This window comes from Lepisosteus platostomus, chromosome 2, assembly GCF_059453375.1.
Source record: "Lepisosteus platostomus isolate fLepPlt1 chromosome 2, fLepPlt1.hap1, whole genome shotgun sequence".
Lineage (NCBI taxonomy): Eukaryota > Metazoa > Chordata > Actinopteri > Semionotiformes > Lepisosteidae > Lepisosteus > Lepisosteus platostomus.
Window position 1 is genome coordinate 18,971,653 of NC_142612.1, and position 14,980 is coordinate 18,986,632.

Genomic DNA, 14,980 nt, shown 5'->3' on the forward strand with positions numbered 1-14,980 from the left:
TCACTATTTACATTGGGAATTCATTATGCTGCATCACTGGAAATGTAATTTTAGAAAATAAAACCTGAATTGAGCAATCCCTTGCTTTATTGGTGGAAGGCTACTTGAGAAACAACCAAAGAGGAGCAGAAGGCTGAGCAGCATTTGATCACTCTTCTTGTTCCTTGGTGGGGGAGCAAATCTTTGTCGTCTTCTTACATTCTGCTTTCCCCAGCTGTTCCTTCAGCCTGTGGAGCTGACCAGAGAGGCTGAACTGAGGAGGGATCTTCTCTGAACGGGCGCAGTGTGGGTATTTCACAGAATTTTGGATCTTTTCTAATAGGGCGTAGATCTCCAGCGTTCTTGTTCGAAGGTCTTCGTTAAGGATATCGGGCGTGGACTTTTTCAGTCCCGTGGGGTCTTCAACCTAGCAAAGGAAGCATCAGACATTGCCATTTCCTTCAGAGGGAGCCAATGTATACTCTCTGTCAGGATTTGTTCTTTGTGTTAAAAACGGAATTTGTCATTCAGGCAGTTTAGTTACAAAATCAGCATAGTAAGTTCCTGCAGAACTTTAATTTTGATGGGTTTCTGTTCAAAAGCCAAACCACAATCTCCTAACAGCAGTCGAGCCCCACTGTTCCTCTGATTTTAGTTATTGTGAACAGAGCAGTGAGGCTATGATGCTAAATTAAGAACATGCAATCAACTATTGCGTTTCTTGAGCTTCCAAGATTATTAGATTTTGTGCTGTATCTTGTGTTAATGAAAGAAAGTGGCCAGTGACCAGCGTTTCAAGAAGATTCCATGTCTGTACATTCGGTTTTCTGTTCGACAGAGAATATTAATTCAGAAGAAGAATTGAACTTTACCCTTAGCCTGGCCCCAACGTTAAACCTGACGCTGTTCCTCCGGAAGGCGAAGGTGATGTAGATCTGTTCCTGCGAGAGGATGCGTATGCCCGTGTGGGGGTTCAGAGCCATACAGATGGGCTGGAAAGGAGGCGCATGAACATGGGGATCCCAGCCCAACCACTTCCAGCGCCTCTTCGGGACTCCTCTCTCGCTGCAGCACACGCCACCAAGCTGGTTCAGGTTCACCCTGGGAAGACATCACTCTTCCGTTAAACCCTATCGGTGAAATCGTGGGTAAGCAAGAATCGTTATATTTATTCATAGGTAGACAGTGGGTGAGATTAGGGTTTGTACAGTCTGTACAGTACCAGAAGAATGACCATTAGTACAAAAAGCAGAAATGAGTGAAACAGTTGGAAACACTATTTACATTACCCAAAGACCAGATGCATCACTCTCAGCCCAGTCGAGCACTAGTGGGACAAGCTGATTAAATGCACATGTCCATGTCTACCACCAGCCACTGAAACTGCTAGTATGGCAGCTGCATTCAAGACTGACTGGTGACACTTCATTGTGATTCAAGTGCAATATCTCTCCAAGATAATGCCGCACCAGCTCAAATGCCTGTATTGACTGTCACCTTATCTTAAAAGTGCTTTAGATCTCACTCCAGTAGTGTAAGTACTTGTCTTTTGAAATTATTAGTCCAGAGAAGTACAGAAGCTGCATGATTCTCCTTGGTATTCTTTGACCAGTGGGAACATTTTATATTTTACAAACTGGTGGTGTCAATCAAGACAAAACTTTAACATCTACTAATAACATGCTTCTAGCATAATATAAATGTCTGAAAGTTTAAAAATTGTTTTAAAGATTGTATATATAAATTGGAATTTGGATATTTTAAAATAGTGCAGAATTCCACTTTGCTAAAGTAATTCGGCCTCCTACGACCAAAGAATTCAGTGCTGTCCACGGCCTGCAGGAGTGACATCACAGATTCAGTGCTCATATTAACCATGTTACTGTATGCACCTACAGTATACTGTATATATTGCTCCTTTGACTGGTATATGGATGTGGAACAAAGATACAGAAACTACAGATGACCCAAAGCAGAATGGAGAGATGATGTACATTAGGAATAACAAAGAGAGACATAAATGACAATTGATCGCCATCAACACGCAGCAAGAAGAACAGATTGTTGTTGTACTAAAGAAATACTGACATGGAACCCAAGAGTCTAAAATCAATCAAGAATACTCCCTGGAAGGGATGTCCGTAGCTGAATCATGTGGAGGCCTTTATCCACCAGTGACTTCATAAAGAATGACGATTAACAAATGACATACCAAATCATTCCATTAAGGTGATAGCATGTTGACTGTCCCCTGGTGGTGAAGATTGCTCGTATTTTTGGCTTAACGGCACAATCTTCAAGAATTATATAGGTAAAGTCTGCTGGATTCACGGAAGAGATCATGATAGCCACCCTTCCTGATGGATAGCTTGCGTGATTTTAAGGAATATAATTATAATTCTTGAGACAAGTTATAAAAAATAAACTATATTGATAACAGCTGATGATCACCATTTTTGCCATACGAGAAGAAATGAAACAAAGGAAACTCAAGCCACGAAGAAGGACTATGCTCCCAGTATGTTTTAACTGCTAGCCAATTAAAACATCTTGTACTGTATATCTGGGCACATAATGTGGCAGAGAAGACAGGCAGGATGCCAGGAGCTCTTTGGTGTTATGTGACCTTGTTGGAAATTAAGTGTGCTGATGCTGTTTTAATGGCCGGAAGGAGGAAAATTAGCAGCAAGGCCACTGTGCCAATCCTGCACAGTGAACACCAGACAAGCAGTGAATCTCCTCCTCCCTGCTGCCCTGCACTCCTTAGTCCACTAACATGTCAACAGTAATTTCATAGCCATTTACATTCTGGCATAAATGGATACAAAGCTTGGCCTGTGCCATCTGGGAACATTGTGAGAAACGTTTGGCCTCCGGGGTAGAATTTTCTAACTGCGTGCGTGCTCTGTAAAACAAGAAGAAACTGCAATTTGAAAACTGAAAAATCCATAAATACTAACACCAACTACTTGTTGGATTAGGCACATAGGGTAGATATGAATAAATATGCCATACTGCTCACATGCTGGATGAAGAATTTTATGTTGTGGAACACGAGTTTGTTTTGTAGATGAGTTATTACAGGATGTTCACACAGCAACCTAGTTCAGAACATCTTTTTCCCCCAACACCATATGCTTTTTTTATTCATTCAAAGACACAATCCGATATAATTAAAACACCTTTTTTCTATCTCCTGCTATGGTTAGGTAAAAATAAAGGAGAGTAAATGCCTTTCGTTTTGATGATACTGTGAATTTTGTGGATATTTTCAATAACCCTTCGCACTTCGATTTATTGATTGATCAGCTCTATTGCCTCAATAACTTCAATTCTGACCTAATCTAACTATTTTCATAAGTTTTGCTCATACAGTCAATTTTGTTAATAATACACATAAATCCTTTATGTTTAAAAAAAAATCCTAAACAATTGTTTTTGCTGACTTGTATCATCTACCAATATTAAAATTGTAGCAGGCAATTTTCTTTTCTTGGCTCCAGCAAAATTGGACCTTTTCCTTTGAGGTCCAAGGAAAAATCTCCTACCTAATTATTTACACTATATTTTAAACTTCAGAAGTTCTATAATGTCACAACTTAAGAGTAATTACATTATTAATATAATAATAAAACTAGCCATTAAGCATTTTCATGTAACACACGTATTGTATGATTATATTCAGTCAGGCAATGTATAAAACAGTGTGTGTGCATGTGTTGCACATGAAAATGCTTAATGGCTAGTTTTATCATTATACAAGTGACTGAAGTGAAAAAAAGCATTTTACCTTTCTCATTTCTTCTCCTGATTGGAGAGTAAATAGCTGACTGTAGTCTTTGACCTCTTCTGTGGGGAAATGGGACTGTTTTTGTGCAGCCGGATTCTCAGAAGACAGCCTGAAGGTTATGGTCTTGGTCTGGAGACCTTCTGTATTGAACAAGATACAGTGCTCAACAAAAACACCAATACAGTATTAACAAAATAAAACATTTCCTCAGAATAACATTTTGCGTCAGCGCTAAAGCATTAAGGATAAATGTTTATCCTTAATTAATGAAATGTGCTAATTATAGATGAATACTGAAGGCAAAGTGGGCCAGAACAGATCATGTTGACAAAATTAAAGAAAAAAGAAAAAAACAACTACTTACAACAGAACATAATGGTAAAAAAAGATTTTTTCATTCAGTCATAAGACTTCTTTAACTTAATTTCAACTTGACATACACTAATTACATGTATTTTACTTTATGTAACACATTACATAAATAATATTTAATGATTATTAGAAATATAATAATTTGTAACTGATGTGGTATCTTTAGCACATCAATTTATGTCTAGAGGATTGTTTTGTTGACAGTTGTAAATGCAAAGGCACAAGGTGAGGTTAATTCCTTAAAAAAAGTGAAAAGAAGAAACAAAAAAAAACGTTTGCATTCTTCAGGTGTGTCTCTTACCCAGAACAATCACATTAAAAAAAATCAATCTGTAAATCAGCCAGATTCTGTAAGTGGCTTCTAACTTTCTGTTAGTTTTTTATCTTTAAATACTTGGCTGTGGAAACCAACATTCCTGAAGGGTGAATTAAATCCAGGTGCTTAAAGGGGAACAAAGCAAAACTGACTTGTAAAGAAGCGCGTCTGGGTCATGGAGTTCTTAAACCTCTGGAGCTCCCACTCTCTCAGCCTGAAAACAACACAGAGCTGACACCCAGGGGCCACAGACAAAGCACATCTACACAAACATGAAACATGAAAACCTCTTCAGTCCCTCCCCAGCTGTGTCTGTGCATACTGTACCCAGCCAGTCATCGGTTTGTGTGGGATCAGCGGGTCAGCATGCAGTCTGTTCTTCTTACTTTCTTCTTTTGCTTGGGAGTAGCTAATGATTCAAGAACTTCATCAAGTCATTTCTTGCACGATCCCAAGGAACTGAATCCATTATTGTAGCTTGGGAGACTGTTCTGTTTCCCTATCAATAGTTGAGTCTAGAACTACCTTCTGCTCTCAGTGCTCAACTCCAGCTGTATTGTTAATAATCCTTTACTTAATAAGATACGCCAGTTGAGAACAGATTCTCATTTACAATGTCAATTTGGCCAGGAGAAGACATAAACTAATGTTACACAGAAAACCGACATACCTGTAGAGAAGGACACAATAACATAACTATTTGTTTGCACCATTAACATGATAAGAGCTCAAGAGTACAAATAGCTGCATCCAACAAAAATAAGATAGCTATATGCAAACAAAAAGTACAAAATCTTAAAAAAGGCCTCTATAAAAACGTAGAACATGGAAATCTATTGTCAGGCGTAACTTATAAAGTACAGCACTAAATGCATGTGCAAATTAGGGTCAGTTGCGATTGAAGTGTGTCAATCAACTGCTTATGAGTAATTATTAAAAAATAAAAAGAAAAAAGAAGTCAAACAGTTGAAAAACTCAGAGCCTCACTTCTGAGCTGCTTTTTCCTTGGCTGCCTTCTTCTCCTGCTTGCTCTTAAAGGGAGGGTGAGGAGAGACATCAATCTTCCTCTTTGCTTGGGCAGCAGAGAGAGCCTCCTCCTCTTCCCAGATGAATTCACATAACTTCTGATGTGCTTCACAGCAGAACAACTGAATACAGACCAGCAGGGAGACTGGTTTGAGTGCCAGTTCACATATGGTGAACAGCTGAGAACTGATGCATGGTCTTAGCTTTAAGAAAGGAATTGATGGGTTTCAAAATGTACTGATATATTTGAAATATTTGTTCTCTTCTTACCCTATTTTCATCTTCAATTAAACTGATTAATGGTACTACCAACAGAACGGTATTCTCTGTGGTCACAATAGTGGAGTTTCCATGAGTATGTCCATTTTACTTCAGACCTTTTGCTCAAGTCAATGGCCCTGTATCCTGTCAGTTTTACACTGTTTTGAAGTCATTTTACTTGAAAGCCCAATGTCCAACCACCTTTGTGCAAACTAGCGAAGCATGGGGCTCTCAAGCTGTTTCTGGTGTAACGCGGTTCAAATGCAGTTTCCATGACCGGAGATTTTATCACAGATCACAGCTGAACACGCTGCGTTAAGCTGGTGTAATGAAGCTGGGAACAGCAAATCTGTCATGTGTAGTCATTTGAAAAATTGTTTTACTGCGCCAGTTCAGATTGTTCTTTAATTGTAATCTGTGGCATAGAATACTGTTAGTTACTGCTTGTTTCTTAATACATGTTTTATATCCCTTACAGTCTTCTCATTACATACACACCCACACAATGCTGGAAGCTTCTACACCTAAATCTGCCTGAGGTTCAATGATGGGATGCCATGCCCAAAAATAAATCAAGACACTCACTAAAGGTTTGTGTGAGATGTGCCCACCAAACTGCTTTAATGTGATTCTGCTCGTCTAGACGGTTTTTCACACTGACGGGGGGGGCATTCTCAATCGGCTCGGGTCAGTGTTCACCTGCTCCCCTGCCATGACAGGCGCCGTCACTTGCTGGCAAAACTCGCAGGTGGGGTGCTCCTCCTCACTTTCTGACCACCCGACGTCCTGGCAGCCACACACGAGGAGAGACAGGCAACTTGGATTTAGAAAAGGCAGGTCTCGCTAAACTAATCTGATAAGTGTTCTTGAAGAAGCAATAGCAATGCACACAAGCACAACACACGAGGGACAAAGTCCCTTAGAAAAACTTAATTCTCCAAATTTTGAATGGTAGTTATTCAGGGTATTGCATATTTGTGGATTAAAAACTGGCCAATAAAGGGAAAATGGAGAGCGCAGATAATTATTTGTGTAAGTGCTCAATATGGGGGAGAAAATTTGTGTGTGTTCTACAGGCATGTGTATTGGGACTATTTCTATCAATGTATCTAGATTCTGGTATAGCTATCAAACTAGTCCAGTTCATATTATATAATATAACATATTACTGTTCTAGAATCAGTTCAGAGAGACCAGATACAGTACATCCAGGCTTAAAGGAACATCCTACCCTGACAGCTTAAAAGAACTGAATCTTCTTAGTCTTGAACACTGATGACTATGAGGGGACCTGGTTCAAAACTCTCAAAGGCTGTAACAAAGTCCATCCAACGGGCTTCTTCAGAATCAACAGTGAAACCCAAACCAGAAGACACAAGTGGGAACTTTAGCAGTGTACATTTAAAATCAAGAACAGGAAGCAGAATTTTACACCAAAGGATGTAGGAGTCCTGTGTGAGACATTGTGGTGGATGATCTACTGTTCCTCCACCTTCACCTGACCGGTTGATGACTTAAAAAGCAGGACCTGAAGACATCCCCTGTTCTGCATCTACCTTCTAAGAAAAGGAGGAATATACTCTGAAATGTCCTGCATTGCTGAGTGAGGTCTTGCACTATGGAATGTGTAAGTCTTGACTGCGATACGGACAAGGTAAAGTTATTATACTGTATGACAGTATCACTAAGCTGCTTATCTGCCTTGCTATCAGTCGTTCGGTTCTGTTTTGTATTTCCTCTCTGCATTGGAAATAAAGGCATTGCTTTTGATCATTCTTTGCTGAATGTGCTTAGCTGCTGTGTCTAATTCCTGAGACATGCCTATTTTAAAAGGGGGTCCCCAACTACTTTTCCTAGGCAGTATCACACATGGCAGAGAATCTAGCAGTAGCCTGGGGTCTTGGGGGTAGCACACTATAATTACTGATGGTGACAGCATGAGGGAGGTTTGTTTTTGAATGAACAAAGAAAAATATACTGGAGCCAGCTTGGACAAACAATCGAGACATCTCAGTGGCTTATCTAGCTACATATAAAGGACAGAAAATACTTTTCCCCTGGGCTATAAAAAACAGAGAGAACTTTCTGGTAGTAGATGAGGATTTTTTAAAAACGATTTTACTTGATACTATTTCTGAGACAATGAGGGACATAGAGGACAGGGCCAGGGAGAAGGAAGAAATTTAGCTTGACCTTGAGGGTGCGGGAGAGAAAAGTTTTGTGGTTCATTTAGAACAAGATATTATACTGTACCCTTCTGTAGAAAGCTTAAGGGGAAAATGGAAAAGAGAGGGTGCAGTCAGAAACACGAGATCTGCCCGTATAGTAGGACCATACACTACACAGAACACATGGATGATTCTGAGCTGTGTGTTCATGTAGGTTCCTGCAGGTCGATAGTTACCAGATCAAAATTAGGTGGAGGCTGTTTGGACTCTGGTTTGTATGCGAGAAGACAAGGAGGTCCAACTTCAGGTAAATTATACAATCCACCGTCTAGCAGGTTTCGGATTTCTGTGTCTTCACTCTTAAAAAGAAGGACAGCGACACTGGTTTCTCCTCTGATGGAAAGGGACAACGTGGAAGAGCAAATGAACAGTGCCATGTTTAAGACGCTAAATACAGCTCACGTTAAGACTGTAAATATTCACATATCCTGTCAACCTCATCCATGTTTATTTACTGTATATCTTTCACCAATCCAACATTTCTCAACCTGTGTGCCTCAGAATTTTGGAAAAGTCAGCATCCACGCTATAAGAGTGCACACGTGGGAATCACACATGATGTGAATAATGTTTGAAGTATATAAAATACAAAAACAGAGAACAGAGAATAACTGAGCAACAGAGGTCTGTGTTTCACTGCTATAAATTTCAGTCAGGATAATGTGACTATGCAATTTGAAGCAGACTCAAAATAAATATTGAAGGTTACCAGGTTTGAACACTCAAAAGCGAGGATGCTTTGTCAAAGGGTGGTGGTGGTATTTGGTATTTGTATCGGTATCTATTAAACAATATTTTTAATGGAAAAATCTGGAATGTTTTCACATTTTTTGAAAATCTCCCAGTTGGAGGGTTACGGGCATGAATAAGGACTTGTGTGTTGGGGCCGGTGACGTGTGTGAGGGGATAGGGGGTGGTGTGCTTCCGATGTTTCACGGTATATTTACTGTATATAAGCAGGCCATGAGATGGAGAACTACCGATTTGACATACAGCAGAAGGTAATTGTAATCCTGTTGCCAAAACAGGATTTTAAACAGAAATATAACATTAAGGAAGAACTTCCATCTGGACTTTTTGTTCATTTTCTTTTTCTATTGACCTGTTTTTCAGTGAGAGGGGAAAAAGCAATCCTTTGAAGTAAGACTTTGGCATGCGAAAAATGTTTTGGGTGAAGTTTTAATCGCAAAGTACTGCTGAGTTCATTAAATCTGTTCAGGTCTGATCACAGAGAGCAACTTCAGAGAAACATGAAAAAGATAAAAACAATAAAAGTGTATGAGCTTTCAGCACTTCAATTTATCTGATTTTATGCCTCCAATAGTTACAGCAAAGCTCACTGAATAATCCAGTAACACAAGAGGAGGCTACATTAAAATGTGCATGTTCATTAAACACCACAGCAGTGTAGTTAACCCATTGGTCAACTGTAATTCCAGGCCCATGGCTTAATTCTCAGCCACCTGCCTAACTGTCTGCATAAAGTGTTTAATGTCAAGGTAGCAGATACTAGCTCTGTTTCCTTACCTCTGATAATGAGTTCACAACTAGTCCTTCAGGACAGCTCTGTGAGTCTTTTGTGAGGTGCGATTCGGACTCAACCTCCCCAAATTGAACAAACTGAAAATCATCCTCTGTTTCAGGTGCCCCTGGCAAAAATAATGAATGTCACCAAATATGTTGTTCTTGAGAAGATAAGCCGTGCCCCCCTTCCCCTCAAATCCTTCATGGAGATTTATGTTTTAAAAGGCCTTTCAAGAAGTTACTTATTTTAGTAATTTTTTAACTTTTCAATTACATAGCTGACATTTTTTTAAAAGGTAAAAGCAAGTTTCTTGAGCGTGGATTCCAATGTAAGTCCAGTTATACATGATGGGGGCTATTAAAGCCATTGATAACTACACAGGTCTCAATTGCTGATTAACCTTCACCTTCAGCTGCATCTGTAAGAGCAGCAGAAGAAACAGCCTGAGGTCCTCTTCTGCTCCATTCAGACCTGGATTTCACTACCCAGTCCCAGTCAGTCTGAGTTTTTGCACACACAGCAGTGAACGTTCTGCCATCCAGAGTGCAGCCCTGAATATACTGAGGTGATGTGGACGCGCTTCTGTGTGGTGTTCTGTAAAGAAGCAAAACAATCTCTTCAAGTCAAATGCTCATCTGATCAACTAGAAGAAGCAAATACCCATGACAGAAATGCTTCCTCGTAATGGCGGTATTCTGTTTTTCATGTACTGCGATCACACAAACACAGAGCTCTCTCTGTGAAAGCTGATCTTGTCTAACAGCACAAAACCCAAGAAGACTTAACTTATGAATGCATCGCCATCAGAAACAAGAAACTGATAGTGACATTACTGTGACTAAGAATAAAACTGTCATTAGAACAAATAAATATAAATATACTGAATAGAACAAACTATCATATACAGTATATGAAAAACATCACTCCCTGCATTTCCGTAGTGGAAGTAATTTCTCATCTGTTGGTACAATTAAGCAGTATTGTAGTAAAATCCTGTACATCTTTGAAGCTACAGAAGTCAAGTGCCACTGTGCCTTCTTACATTGTTGTCTTGTCACTGTATCCTTTGCTCATATTAAACACTGACCCATATAAGCTGCTCTGTGCAAAGTGTTCCTCTACCGCTGAAATCAAACAGAAATACTGTTAGAATTGTTCCCATTATGATTTGAACCTGATTTAATGTGGTGTTATTAATTCCAAGGCTGATGTTTTTAGCATTTTGCTTTCATTCTGCTGCTGTTTTCTACCAGTACATTTTGAGGACCTTACTCATACATATGCCAGCTGCAGTGAGCTGGGATTTGAACCCACAACCACCCAGAAATGAGTCCAGAACCCTACCTACTTCTCCACACAACCTCATCACAGTTACCCTCTTTTGGAAACAGTTGCAAAACTATTAGGCTTAGAAGATTAACAGACAACGACAAAAGGACGCAACATAATGTCATAAAAGCGGCATCATTCTGAGGAGAAACTTACACAGCACATAGTCAGAACTTTCTGCTTGCCCGGCTGGTTTCCCAGCAGCCCCTGGGACCAGAACAGCTGTAGAGCCATCACCTAACTGGTTCTCACTGACTGCTGGGCCATTGGCCCTCCAGCTCTCCATGGACTTTTGCTGTGGGCAATAGCGTTTAGCCTCCTTGACGTACCGCTCCATTCTCTCCAAAGCACTGTCCTGCCGATCTTCCTCAAACTGCTGCTCCAGCCTCTTCACATTTTCCACAGTAAGTCTTAACCCAGATGGAAGAGTAGCATTTTGTTCCCCTTCATCACTAGTCTGCACCGATTCTTGAGACATTTGTGGCTCTGGACTGATGTGCTAAACTGGCATCTTCTTATCTGCAATATCGAGTAAAGTCAGAAGTTCAGAAATCAATATTATTTCCAGAGAGGTTCTAGAACCCATCTTACAGGATGTTAGAAGATCTAACATGATACAAATCACATGTAGGTCCCATGCTGACCTTAAAATGTCATTAATGATCACTGTAAATGTCTTGGCCTCTATAGGTAGGGCTGGATCTTTTTCTGACAAAATAGTTATCAAAATGAAATTTTGTAAAAACTCAATTGAAAACACGTGATCCCGAGCAATAACCATTCAAAAGGCACCTGTCTGGGCTGTCAGTCTCTTAGATACCTTGTGCTGGAACTTACCATGGTGAAATACTCAGATCGTGAGAGTATGGAACAAGCTACTCTAACATGTATTTGAAGCCCATACCCTGGCTTCTTTCGAGAAATGGCTGGACAAGATCTTTAAATAATCAGATAGCCACATGGGGCAAATGGCCTCAGATTGGTTTTCAGCTTTATTATGTTATTACTGAAGAAATTACTTACAGCGCACAACCACAACGTATTTCCAGTAGAAATGAGCACCTTCTTTTTAACAGAAGCACTTGTTTTAGTGTAGCCTACATGAAAGATGAGTTGCATATAGACAGATCCGTGAGGTTAGCCTCCCGTTATAAAGTTTTTATTTTTGAGATATAACACATTCTTTTTTTCAGGTAGTGATATCACTTAACCCTCCTACATCGGTGCAGGAGAATCAAACTGATCTAATTATTTTGTGTTACATTTGTGCCGGCTTCAGCCATAAAATGTAGCATTTGTATGCTTTGCTTTCTGAGATACAAGACATTCTTTTTTCAGGAGTGATGTCACTCAGCCCATGAAGTTGCCCGCCCTACAACTAGCACAAACAATTTCATCGTAATCACTCACTTGTGCTACAGTTGTGTTGGTTTGTGCCAGTTAAAGTAGCATTTGGGCTACACTAGTTTCTGAGATATTACATACTCTGTGTCAGACAGTGACATCTCCCACACTCTTAGAAGACTGCAAGAAAACCAAACTGATCTCATTCCTTTATGAGAGTTTGTACTGCTTAAGATTTTAAAATATTAGGAATTCCTTTCAGGGGAATGACTTGAATCAGCCCATGAAGTTTGCACCCCTCCAAACAACTCCCAACTCATCTTTCTTCTGTAAAAAAAAAACGGAATTTGTGCTCCTTTGGTTTCTGAGATATGACACTTACAAGCCTCTAAGACCTCTGTTTACTTGAGACTTTAGCGTTATATAGTCTGTGAGCTAGGGTGAAGTCTGATATAAAATTATGCAGCTTTCCATAATGTTTTCACTTTTTTCTTGTAATTTTTTATGTTGTCTTGAAAACTTTAGCTTTAATACGTACTGCATTACTTATATGTGTAACAAGGTTGTTTCATATGATGTGCGATTCAAAGCAGTAGTCAGCACCACCATGTTGCAATATGGACATACAGAACAGAAAGGTAACAGATCTATGATAATCATGTATTCTCATGCAATCTCATAATACTACTTCATTCCAGTTGTACAAATACTAAGAGAGAAGGAACGTTAGCACTGACATTTCTGCTTGTAGCCAGGCATCTCCTGATAAAAGTACTGGAGGTGATGAGGTACTGAAAATAAGGAACCAAGACACACGTGTATAAATGTACACACAAATATAATCTAAACTATCATTTTATATATAACAATAGTAAGAAATCCTATGTTCCCACAAAACTGCTTTACCCAAAAAATGTTATGTAAAATGTTAACATTTACAATGTTGTTTTCCTTATTTAATATGCCATTCAATTCAATTCACGTTTTATCGATTATGTACAATATCATAAAATATCACTTTTAGTCTAAAAAGCTGCTTACTTTGCTAATTTTTACCCTTTTACGCGTGCAGTTCGAAAGTGATTATCAATTTCTTCAACTTCTGAAACTATTAATATAGCTATGAAGGATTAAAACTTTTTTTTTCAGAAAATCTCAGCGTTCCTTAACTTTCCATCTTTTTAAAAACGGGACCAGAAGAGGCCATCTCTACCACGGATGCCTTATAAGGACCCTTGTCCTATTTGGAGCAGCAAATTTGTTTAAATGTTTGTCCCATTCCTTCATTCAGGCAGAAATTACAGCGAGATTAACAGTCTAAGGTCTTTCTTTTTAAGTATAGAAATTAATGAGGTGGAACTTGCCTATTTCAAAGCCTTTCTCGTTCAGATAATACGGTGTTACACGCGTTTACTTACAGCGTTCTTCCTAACGTGGTTTCATATTAAGTGAAATGCTACTGTTGTTTTTATTAAGTTTGTTGGTTTGGATTGATGTGACAATGAAATAATAATTTGTATTATTACGTCAACAGGATGCCATCATTTCACAATTAAAACAGCAACAGAAACTGATAAAACACCGTGCGCTCATTTGCGGTAGTAATACGATCCGTAACAAGAAATGTTTACCTAACTGCAGTTATTTCATTTTATTTTTTAAATAGCTCAGCTCATTCGTCAAAATTTTAAAATAAATCTCCTAATTACACGCAGTTAAATTCGTTATCTGCAGCTGAACCCCTGCACGCGGACCTACCCTAGAGTTATGCCTTATGCATTTCTGTCTTTTGTTCTCAATGTGTGTTGTCAGTGTTGTTTTTGTTTTCTTTGTCTTGAATACAAAATACGTTATGTCAGTATTGTATACAACAAATGTAATATGACCGACGTATTCTTTAGCTACTAAGGATTTAGTCAGTTACGAAACTAAAACTTTGTATGATTTTAATGGATATTCACAGCGCATATTTTTCGCTCTTGGAGAGACTGATGGACTATTGTATGGAGGTTGTTGGCACACATATCACACTCCCAACAGCATTCTTCTGTGCTGAAGTAGCTGTCTGACAGCATTTTATAATTGCAGTTAAAGAACTGCTATACGTTTTTTTTTTTAAAAGTATCACCCGTAATCAGCACTCCTCTGAATTTTTATAGGCAATCTGGATGAATGTAATTTTTTTTGTCAAGATGACACTTCTTTGTGTTGGAAATGGGGTGAATTAAATTCTATTTTAAACACTAAAACCCTTTGTTTTATAAAATGATTCGAAAAGCATTGAAGTGTAGATAATTAGGTTTATGGATATTTCTTCATGAGTTCTCTAAGGAGATTTTCAACACATCTTTTTTACGAGGAGAAACCTGTGAATAATCTAGAAAGAAAACTATAAATAAATAATAATACATCTGAAACAATAACAATATTGACTTAGAATAAGAACTAAAGAATCTTAGGTAGTGTAGCACATCTTCCTATTCAGCCAAACAAAATATTGAAATTATTCCGATATTCAATATTCTGATAAATATTCCGAAATACAAACTTTGTGCCTGCTGAAGAATTGGCCCCAAAGCCAGACACATTGCTGTAGAAAATCCTTATTATATTTTGGTTCTGGGTTCCCCAACCTCTGTTACTAGACAGCATTGGAGTGCAAATTACTGCTGAGTTACAGTATGTTTATCATTCACCCACCATTCCATTTACTATTTCTTGTCTGCATTATACAGTATGGAATTACTGAATCCAGTGGAATGAAAGCTTAAAAATTGATTTCTGATGTGTACTGGTGTACTCTACATAAC

At 38.8% G+C, this 14,980-nt stretch overlaps 1 protein-coding gene across 6 annotated transcripts; it reads right to left on the minus strand.

Annotated features, from left to right (window-relative positions):
- Positions 1 to 69: 69 nt before the first annotated feature.
- On the minus strand, positions 70 to 13,641 carry LOC148676113 (glutamate-rich protein 6-like). 6 transcript variants are annotated; one of them, XM_088602885.1, is made up of 15 exons: positions 13,535 to 13,641; positions 12,908 to 12,961; positions 10,983 to 11,345; positions 10,585 to 10,621; positions 9,904 to 10,091; positions 9,500 to 9,621; positions 8,149 to 8,271; positions 6,444 to 6,530; positions 5,445 to 5,605; positions 4,610 to 4,671; positions 3,770 to 3,909; positions 2,805 to 2,884; positions 2,192 to 2,347; positions 852 to 1,080; positions 70 to 406 (listed from the first exon to the last, which is right to left on the minus strand). In XM_088602885.1, exons 3-15 carry the CDS (start codon positions 11,302 to 11,304, stop codon positions 149 to 151), a joined length of 1,965 nt encoding a protein of 654 aa, XP_088459011.1. In that variant the 5' UTR covers positions 11,305 to 11,345; positions 12,908 to 12,961; positions 13,535 to 13,641; the 3' UTR covers positions 70 to 148. The 6 variants fall into 6 exon arrangements, with proteins under 6 accessions (XP_088459011.1, XP_088459004.1, XP_088458983.1 ...); XM_088602878.1 differs by having other exon boundaries at positions 3,770 to 3,906; positions 10,540 to 10,621; XM_088602857.1 differs by having other exon boundaries at positions 10,540 to 10,621.
- Positions 13,642 to 14,980: the final 1,339 nt, after the last annotated feature.

Coding starts and splice junctions, on each gene's coding strand:
- LOC148676113 (XM_088602857.1), bottom strand. CDS start 11,304: ATGTCTCAAGAATCGGTGCAGACTAGTGATGAAGGGGAACAAAATGCT. Junction 4,672..5,444: donor AAGGAAAAAGCAGCTCAGAA/GTGAGGCTCTGA, acceptor TGTTGTTTTCAG/GCTGAGAGAGTGGGAGCTCC. Junction 407..851: donor ACGTTGGGGCCAGGCTAAGG/GTAAAGTTCAAT, acceptor TTCCTTTGCTAG/GTTGAAGACCCCACGGGACT.